Raw genomic sequence first — 10,437 nt, 5'->3', positions numbered from 1 at the left:
TTTTGCACTATTATGACAATATTGTTTAGTGTCCGATTATTTGTTTGTGCTAAAGAATTCTGATTTATTTTGCTTTTGTTAAATTTGTTTTGTAAAAATGAATTTATTCTTGTTTTTTTTTATTGTATGAAAAAGGAGAGATTGGAGAATACTCACCATAAAAATTGAATCATTGTTGTTCTTTTTTCTGGCTTTTTTCTTTCAAWTAAAATAAATTTTCGTATAAAAAACCACTGTCCGATTATGCGTTTGAGCCACTGTATGTACAACGTGTACAGCGAAGGAGGAGTCATGTGTAGAAGTTCACGCAAGTGAGGAAAGTTCTCTGACCGCCATTCACTTGGGAGTGGCCAGAAACGATTCTTTTACATGTGACTCAAGCATCTCATGACTTCCGGTCTTTGACCAAATATCCTCTGGGTAGCTAAGAACATCCGTTTGAAGGCGAGCTAAAGTGAGAAGGTGAAACATTCATTGCATAGGCTTGTGCGCTGGGTTTGGGACCCGCCACGTAAAAAAACACCCCCAATGAGAAGGAGCAACCAGCCCCGGATGAGAGACCCATCTTTTGATGACGACCATGGCAAACGAAATAAAGACTACGAATTGAGGACATACACCTGGAATGTTCGGTCCCTTAATTGGGAAAGTGCCGCTGCCCAGCTGGTTGATTTCCTCGTAAAAATAAAGTGCTTGGAAAGCACTTATGAGAGCTGCCCCCGCCACGATGTCAAAATCGTGCTTGACGACTTTAACGCCAGGGTGGGCAAAGAAGGTATCTTTGGCGCTATGGTCGGTAAATTCAGCCTCCATGAGGAAACATCCCCAAATGGGTTGAGGCTGATCAGCTACCTGGCTGTCTCCGGATCGAAAAACGACACGTCTCCAGTGTTTTAGATGTTATTGATATCATCGGTCTCAACACCCGCACCGTTAGTTCTGTTTACTCCAGACTGGACTTAGAATATTGAATTGGCACCACGTAGCGAAAGGAAGAAACGACTGGCACGCTGTTATTAACTCGGCTATAATCGCGTAAGCGGTGTCTACGCCAATTAAGAAGAAGAACTACGAAGAAGATGTGTTGACCGAACGGCAATGCCAAACTTCGTTTGCATAATTTCATTCCGGCGATTTTGACCAATAGGATGCAACACGTCTAGGAAGACATCTTGATGCAGATGTGGATAAAACCAAGTCGTTGGTCGAGGCAACTCGTCGAATAAAAAATCGAGAGATKGGGGAAAGATTAAATTTGTCTAAAGTAACCGTTCACGCTACACAATAAAACAGTCGTATTTAAATTGCACTAAATAAAGGAAATTACTTAATGAACGACCAAATATACAAAGTACTAGCTTTGCCCGCGGTTTATTAAGGAGAGTAAATTCCGTATTAACAGTAGAAATAATGACTATTCACCTTTTTATAATCAAAATAATTTGAATTTTAAGCATAGGAGAGATCAAAAAAAATGTATGACGGGCAGAAAAGATTTCTTGCTCTCAACACCTGCGAACAAGAGTTTAGAGTTTGTCCTTGACTTTTATTTATATTGAGGGAGAACGCCAATTTTATAGAAATTTGTATGCACAACCACTTGCCAGGATTTCTTGTAAACTCGAAAACTAATTTTGTTTAAATTATGGTATAACAGACAAGAAACAAAATTATTAATTATTTGAGTGGGGTATGTACCTACTTAACCTGGGCATCTTTTTAAGTATCGTGTTTTAATTGAAAAAGTTATGTACAAAGATCTTCATACATTACCAGCGAGTTCATTTTGATCGATTTTCCTATGGGAATAAGAAATTTTATTATTTTTATCGCTCCAGCCATTTAATCGTGAAGAGGTAATAAACATACACACTAACATTTCGTGTTTATAAATGAGTGTGGTTTCAATATMATATAAATAATTTCAAAATGAACAAGTAAGAAAGTTCTAAGTTTGGGTGCAACCGAACATTTTTCAACTACTCTTGCCTTTACTTTAAGGTGTAAAACATCAACCTGCTGATCGAATTTAATGTTTAACTATAGCACTTTATATGTTTTCGGTTAAAGGAGATTTGTGGGCGTAGCAGTGGTCCGATTATGGCCACCTACGAACTCGAAATTTTTTTTTGCACTAAGGAACCCACATACCAAGTTTTATCAAGATATCTTCATTTTTACACAAGTTAAAGCTTGCACGGACGGACAAACAGACCGTCAACCGGATAACAACTTTTCTCGTCATCCTCATAATTTATATGTATGTATATAACTCTATCTCTGTAGCAATTGGTTGCAAGAGTATAAATTAAAATGATTTAATTTAATTCTCGGAAAGAATTTCGCCGCTCTTCAGAATAACTTTAAACCTCAAATCAAAAATGGTGTTGAATTTTAGTGTTTGTTTTTAATGCTTGATTTTATTTAACAGTGAGCTTAGATATTAATATGCTAAAGAAGTATTTTTTTTATCGAATAGTATCTATGGAATACGTGTTTGAAAAGTTTATATGTTTATAATTTAAAATCTTTTGGTTGACAAAAACATTGATCAAACTTCTGTATGTACCCATATATTATAACATTATTACTTACCGGCTACCAGGTCTATGGTTATGTATATGTGTTGAATTGAGTTGCTCGCGTGATCTCGAGCGTGGACGTGAACGCCTGGTACTTGAAGTTATGCTGGTTGGACCATGCATGGAACCAGCATATGAAGCACGCGATAAACGTTCCGAAGCGGCTGCTAAAGACTGCCTGGATTGTCGAAGTTCTGGTCGAGAGTTAATCAAATTAGTTGGAAAAGCTGCGCCTAAATAGCCGCGATGTGAATTATTTGAGAAACTGTTTTGGGATTGACCATCAGCTATTGATCTGTTTGAACACCAGTTTGTATTAGTTTAGAGGGAGGATTATGTATCACAAGAATTGAAATACAGAATTTAAAAAACACTTATTAGTCATATAACTTTCAATGAAATACTTTTCATACTAAAATCAAGAAAAAAATTTTATTATTGTGTGTTTCCAGATGTTTTGAAAGATAATGCCAATCATATATAATTTATTGGCATTTCTGAGGAAGCTACTAGGATTGCACAACGTAATTAAAATTAAAACAAATCAAGCTTTATTTTTCGCTTCTTTTTAGATGGTGGTTTTGAAATGAATCATACTGCGATAATCTAAGTACTATTGAATGAGAAGAGATTTTAAATACGATTTTCAAAAATTCTAATCTTTTGAATGTATCAAATACAATCCTCGATTTGTTGTCAATCATAATTTCAGTACACCACCATTAATAATTTTATTTTATTAGTATGTGTCGAAACCTTCGAGGCAGTCTGCTTGAACATTTATGTATTGAGTAACCATTTGTATCAAAATGTTAATAATAACACAGATGTATGTTTTATACACAGAAGCACAATATTAATGAAACTTAATAGAAAGCGATTTGGTCCTTTCTTTCCTTACTCCCAGATTAAATGTTTAAATTAGGCGCTTTTAGGGCTCTACTAGACTAACAAGTGAATTCATTATAGATCAAGAAAAATTGATGCTGGCCGTATGATATTTTCAATTGAACGTTGATATGAAAAGGCGAATATAATATTATATTACTACTATTAGAACTATAAAAAAAACTGTRTCGATAGCTTAAATCATTGTAGAAACATACAAGTAATAAAAGAATCATATGGCCGTCAACAGCTGAGATCACCTGATCGAAATACRTAGTTGATTTTTCGACACAGAGATTTAAATAAAAGGCCTTAAAAATAGTAAAGAGGTTGCAGTAAAGGCGCGTTGGCAATATTTTTTGGGTGTTAGATTCGCCAAGAGGCCTATTTTCATACATACATATTAAATATACAAAACTAAACAAAACTATTTGTAGTAATTTAAACAAAAAAGATAGATTCTTCAAATATTTTTAATAAAATAGAAAAGAGACAAAGAGACGAAATATATTTGAAAATTTAACAAAATCGTACTTAAATTAATAAATTGGATAGCATGACACGGTAACACACTCGTGCCTTTTCTAAGSCATTTGACTGTTTTAGTAGTAGAATATTTAGGAAACCCTAACGAACTGCCTGGGCTTTTGCCCTCAGTCTTCCCTCATTCTATGGCATTCTTAATGTAATTTCTGTCATTCTACAAGCTTTCGACTGTGTAGGTATGGGTGAAAATGATAGGATTTGTTACTTGTAGGTTTATACAATGATTTGAATGCACTACCTAATTAACATGGAAATTAAAGTTCTAGATGTGAATTTGTAAAAGCGAAGAATTCAATCATTCAACAACCTTAGGAGCSTGATATCAAAGTATGGTGCAGGTTGTATTAATAAACTTATCCTTTTAATTAAAACAGTTTGGTTTTAAATGCTCATATCGGATTCAATAATACGTCGATGCATCATTTTAGAGGTCGGGGAAATGTGTTCAAACATCATTCAATTAAATATTCGATGCACGGGAAATGTGATGTTGATATTAAAGATTTTAAGTTTATAAAAAAGAACTTACCTCGCTTTACCAACTTTCCCAGGCATAGCAGAAAAATGACTTCGCACATCCTCTTGATTATCTACGGAATATATTCGTGGTCGTGGAATAGAGCGACCGCTATATGCAGACATTTGATCCCATTCCTGTTGTAAGAAACATATGTGTATATGCTGATATAATTTTATTATTAAAACTACAAAAAATTTAGTAAAATTACTTTCCTACTTATTCACACTACAAAAGTATCGCACTTAGTTACATAAAAATATTTTTGTGCTCAAAACCAAAATGATTATTACTGATGATTATTATTGATGCATATAGTATAAGTTGTAATTTGCTTAAAATAAAAGAAAATAACTCCATATATTTTATATATTATCACAATTTTGATTTACCAAAAAATGTTTCGTGGTCTTTGCTATTATATTGTTAAGAAAATATTCAACAAATAATATAATAATATATAACGAATAAATAATAATAAACTTTTACTTTTTTTAATTCAAATTTATGTTTCGCGACATTAATTTTTCACGTTTTCAGTTTATTATACAAACTTTTTAAAGCGAAAAGAACTTATTATTGCTTAGCKGCAAGATTACGGATGGATAGCGGAGGTCTTCAGGATTGAAAAATATCGTCCTCAGACTCATAGTTTTCGAGATATTTCACTTTAAAGTTAAAAAAACTTGTAAAAACAATGCTCGTTATTTCACTATGTTTCACACTTTTTTTAATTAATATACATTTAATTACACTGTACACATTCGTATACATAAAAAATTTATACTAATTGTATATTTTTTGAGAAAATAAATATACTTTAAAAACTATTTTGCACATTCAAAGTTTCAAGAGATTTGTGTGTTTACATTTATGACAAATAGCAGTGTWGCCATACTTTGTGTCCTGAAAATATAATCAAAAATCTATTTCATATTTAAAAAAAATTTATAAAATTTATTATAGAATGCAAAGTTTTTCAGTATTTCTCTCCTTTCGATTAATATATGTTTTCGATCGATGAGGGTTATTATTTTTTTTTTTTGAAGGGCTGCCGAAGGCCGCTAGTGCAGACCCCCCCCCCGGTGTTGGACCGATCAGGGTTTTTTTTTGAAGCGCGGCCGAATGCCGCCAGTGCGGAAAGTAATTCGACACAAAGGAATATTATTTTTTATCTTCTTTTTTATGAAATAACATAAGATACAAAAACCATTTGTACAATTTTCTCTATATATGTTAATCAGAAAATTGTTTAATATTTTTTTCAAAACACAACATGTAAGCAACGAAACAAAATAAAATAAGAGTGAATTGCATATAAAATTGTGGAACTTTAAAGTGAAATATCTCGAAAACTATGAGTCTGAGGACGGTATATGTGTACACGTTACATTAGGGGTATTCGCTTGCTCTTGCAAAAATACTATACCGTAATATACAAGGGCACGAGAGCACCCATTGCAGAATCTAGTGATATATGAACGGCTGATTCGATCAATTTGTGAATGACTATCATGCATGGCTATTGTGAATTGGCGCACCTTCTGCATACATTTTTAACAAAAAAAAAAACTGTAACAAATCTTTATAATTTAAGTAAAAATTATAAAATCGATTTAAAACTTACCTTCCTCAACAATTTAACGACGTAATATGTCTTTATGTAAAATTACAGCTAAAATAGGGTTGCAATTATATATTTGCGAAACATTGCACGCAAATCTTCATGGGTTTTGGTCTGACATATTTTACAGCATTGCAAATAATTTTCTGCGTGTGTTTGTTGTTGTGTCGGTGCACCAAGAGGAAATATATGCAATTCTTGCACCGTGCAAGGGTTTTGCAAGAGCAAGCGAAACCCCCTAATATATTAAATTATTATTCTATTGTTACCTTATGGTTATTAAATGCCGATAAAGTGGCGATGGAGCCCAGTGGCCCAGGGGATCCTGCTGGTCCGCAACAGGCTACTGGCAATCCCCCAATTGGTAAAGGGTTCTTCTGTTGCGTGTTCTGGAGTTTACGCGAGCGTCTATATTTGAAATTCAAGGATGTGGCAATTAATATATGGATTTGTAAGCATAATTTTTAGTTGATTACTGCTAGTTTCTAATAAATAAATAGCTCGGAAATATTTAAAGAAGAAAATTGTTAAAAAATAATCTGAATCAGAGGTGTGCGTTATTGTGTATAACAGAAAGTCTAGATATTATACAGGCTCTTTATAAATGGATCAATAGTGGGAAATAATTATAAATTAAGAATTTACTTTACTTTATTAAATACATTTATTAAAAATTACCTTACCTACTTGCGGCTATAAATACAATTACTGCTACAATAATTGTACCACATATTGCCGCACTTGCTGCAATTGTTATTTTGTCCATGTTAGAAGTTTGTGAAGCGACTGTACGTACTTCACGGCATTGCTGATAAGGCACCGTTTCGGGAGTCACATGCAATTCCTCCAATGAAATTACACAAACAATAATGCATTCTTGAGCTGGAACATTCTTTATTTTAAACTCGCGCTCACTTGCTTCTAGCGGTGGTCCTTGCTTGAATGTCTTTTCGCCGAACAGGCGGTATACCACACGGAAGCCAAGTATATTAGCTGTATCTGAATCCCATTGAATGATGACAGAGTTTTCTTGTCGAAAGGCGTTCTTTACTTGTACTTCATTAGTGTCGTCGAACCGTGTGTCTCTTTGTGGAGGAAAACTTAGTATCAGTGGTGGACGCTGCTGCTTTTGCGTTTTGCTGTGTGTTACCACTGACGATGTTGTTGAGCTATTCAGTCGCCATGTGCCCGATTGCTTGTTGTTATTGAGCGAATTACTGGCACTGTTATTTGTCGCATTAGTTGCTACTGCTTTGATACCTATGTTAGATAAAGAAGGCTTTGTTGTTAAAGTAGCGTTTCCACCATTAGAGATTGTCGGATTAGTTGATAATGTAGAGGATACCACCACCGGCTGCATTGTGGAACTTGGTTTAGTTGGCTATAAGCAAATATAATTAAAAAGTAAGCTTTATTTCTCATATAAGATAGCTACTTACTGAATCTATTGTGGGCCGTGGTGTAGTTGTCTTTGTAGAAGCTTGTAAACTGCTCGTAGTAGTAGATGTATTTATTGCAAATAACTCTGGATGGTAAATTTTGTCATTTGAYGTAATGGTAGATGTTTGCGATGTAGTGTTGGTTTGCGTTATTAGTGATGTTTCTGTTTTTATATCTTCAAGGATACTTGATATATTCTGCACGTCAGAGCAGATTAATTCTTCCGGTTGTATAGAGTAAAATCCTCTATCTCGAAAATTTGTTGGCGAACCGCAAAATTGAGGGTTACGCTCGCGTGATGTTACTTGCAAGTCGCCATTGCGGATCCATTCAGCAACCCAACGTAATTTACAATCACAGTGTAGAAATCGGCCACCTAGTGATAGGCCACGAAGTGTTGAATTTAAATGTGCGAACGCTATTTGAGGTACTGTGTTTAATGGATTTCCATCTAAGGCCAGTAATGTAATGCCGGGGTTGCCACGGAAAGCGCCTTCAGGTAATGAGGTTAGCAAATTAAAACCTATGTCTAAAACTCGTAACTCCTTTAATGCATGTATAGCTCCAATGGGGAATTCGGATAGTAAATTATTTAATAAGCTGAGGGAACTCAGTGTTTTGCGAATGCCAGCAAATGATGTCTCTCCCAAACTTTGTATAAAATTACGTTCTAAATTCAAAGCAGTTAATGAATCGAGTCCCTCGAACGTACGTATACCTCCAGCACCAGGTAATTCCTTAATACCATTCAATGATAAATCAAGGAATGCCAGACTTTTAAGTCCACGTATACTTTCGGGTATATGACGTTGTTTTGTGCCTTTCAGATTAAGATTTTTAAGACTTTCGTCCAGTCCACTAAAGGCTGCAACATCTAATGTAACGTTATTATCATTTAACTTCAGGGTCGATAATTTTTTTAGACTTGAGAATGAGCTGTTGGATACAAATGTTATACGATTTTTTGAAAGATCAATCAAGTTTAGTTTGTTTAGAGAATTTATGGCTTTAGTCGGTACTTCTGTCAACAAATTGTCTTGTAAATTGAGATTTTTCAGCATTGTTTCTTGGCCATTAAAAGCACCGTTTTGAATTTTTCTTATTTGGCAACTGGACAATTGTACATTATGCACACTAAGATTTTGGAAGATGTTGTTTGGCAATTCATTGATTGTTGAATTGTTGATATAAAGTAGATCTATCGGTTTTTGTGTGGCATATATACTTAAAGCGTCCATAAGTAAAAAGAAGTTCACCTATTTCAAAAGCAAAAACGTTATTTCCAAAAAAAAAACGTGATTATGATTTATTTATACAATATAATATATTTCCATATACACTTAAAAACAAACCTGATCACATTGAACAGAAAGCTCTCGTCCTAAATTATATGCGCATATGCAAGATGTCTGTAGTTCCAAGATATCTCTTTGCCAAGGACATTGAGATATTGTTCCCGAAATTGCGGAAGCCAGTAAGAGCGATAAGAATAAAATATATATATCCGCAAACATTTTGCATTTGTCGAAAAATCTTTAAGAATTCTTGCTTGTCTTGTTGCGAAAATTTACTCTGAAAACAATTATAAGTAAATTAAATATATTTATATACAAAAMGAAAGTTTATAATAAAATAAAAAATAAAGTACCTATATTAATTCATATCCCTATTGTGTATCAAATTCGATACTTTTTGTTTAAACCGCCGTCATTTTGTCAAAAAAATAAACATGCTCGATAGTGATTTTCGTACAAATTAATAATCTTTTTGAAATGTTTGTTTTAGATCAAAATTGCGGCTGCAACGACTATATTACATCAGTTAATTWCAACACTAAAAAAATCGCAAAAAAATCGAAAGAAATTGCGTGAAGTGCACCAAAGCTTTCTCCTTTGAAATAGTCTGCTGTTACGAATTAATTTAGCTTTATTTTTATAACGGAAGTATAAGAATAAAACAGAAAAAAAATGGTTTATGATAAAATGCAGATATTTTACCATACGAATATTTACAAAACGTAACAACATAACAAATGCGTCTTATTCAGTAGATATTGTGATATAAATCTGTTAAGTAAGACGTAAATACAATCATGAAAGTAAATGCAAGATAAATTTCATATACGATTCCATAAGTACATCAAGTGGATTGCTGTGATCTCTTAATATCTTCCTTTTAATTTTTTGTTAAACAGAGCTCATTATAAATTTTAATAAAATTGCTACCAAATTTATTCATTGGAAATTTCGTCACATTAGTAAACAACTGTTTCGAATAATGGCTTGCGTATGTTCAAAATGGAAAAAATAAAATCATATTCTGTGACAGCATTGAAAATCTGAATTGGTTTGAAGTTGCTTTACAATCCTTCAATGAATATGCATATTAAAAGTAAGTAAAGTTTTTAAATGTATCACTAAAATCATAAACAGAASAAAAATGAAAGCAACGAAATAAACTCGAAGTTAAATACGATGAAATGATTTTTGAAGTTTTGAGTTTTTTTTGTCTCAATAAATTTAATCAATTGAAAGTTAAATTATTAAAGAACTTTTAAAGTAGAATAATTGTAGCAAGAGTAAACGTGGCGTTCGGAAGCAGAATACCGACTACCTACTGCAGGTAATTGCGTCTATGTTTGTATTATCGAATACTATAAATCTTTATTATAGTTGGTAGAAATGTGAAAACCGGAAAACTAGTATTGAGTGAGAGAGTATTTTTGTAGTTTGAATACATTAAATATATTTAAAAAATATGTTTTTTTCTTTTCCCATTATAACAAACTTTTGTCACATCCAGTACGAGTACGATTGTGGACAATCGCCCATCTCTAATTC

The 10,437-nt window shown here is 33.2% G+C and overlaps 2 protein-coding genes across 7 annotated transcripts in view; one reads left to right on the top strand and one right to left on the bottom strand.

Annotated features, from left to right (window-relative positions):
* Positions 1-10,437, bottom strand: part of LOC108973518 (leucine-rich repeat-containing protein let-4) — a 49,033-nt gene that overhangs the window by 3,801 nt on the left and 34,795 nt on the right. For 3 of the 4 annotated variants that reach the window (XM_018940838.1, XM_018940840.1, XM_018940839.1), the window contains exons 2-7: positions 8,950-9,169; positions 7,597-8,853; positions 6,841-7,538; positions 6,427-6,565; positions 4,546-4,670; positions 2,596-2,877 (exon numbers count right to left, since the gene is read on the bottom strand). In XM_018940838.1, coding sequence (XP_018796383.1) covers positions 2,596-2,877; positions 4,546-4,670; positions 6,427-6,565; positions 6,841-7,538; positions 7,597-8,853; positions 8,950-9,111 — 2,663 coding nt within the window. In that variant the 5' untranslated portion in view covers positions 9,112-9,169. The remainder of the gene's footprint in view (positions 1-2,595; positions 2,878-4,545; positions 4,671-6,426; positions 6,566-6,840; positions 7,539-7,596; positions 8,854-8,949; positions 9,170-10,437) is intronic. The other variant, XM_018940841.1, reaches the window with a different exon arrangement.
* Positions 1-10,437, top strand: part of LOC108973519 (rab3 GTPase-activating protein catalytic subunit) — a 45,266-nt gene that overhangs the window by 28,943 nt on the left and 5,886 nt on the right. The gene's annotated exons all lie outside the window — the stretch shown is intronic.

Source organism: Bactrocera latifrons, unplaced genomic scaffold (assembly GCF_001853355.1).
Source record: "Bactrocera latifrons isolate USDA-ARS-PBARC rearing strain unplaced genomic scaffold, ASM185335v1 scaffold_484, whole genome shotgun sequence".
NCBI classification, from domain to species: Eukaryota; Metazoa; Arthropoda; class Insecta; order Diptera; family Tephritidae; genus Bactrocera; species Bactrocera latifrons.
This window is presented reverse-complemented; position numbering and strand designations above follow the sequence as displayed.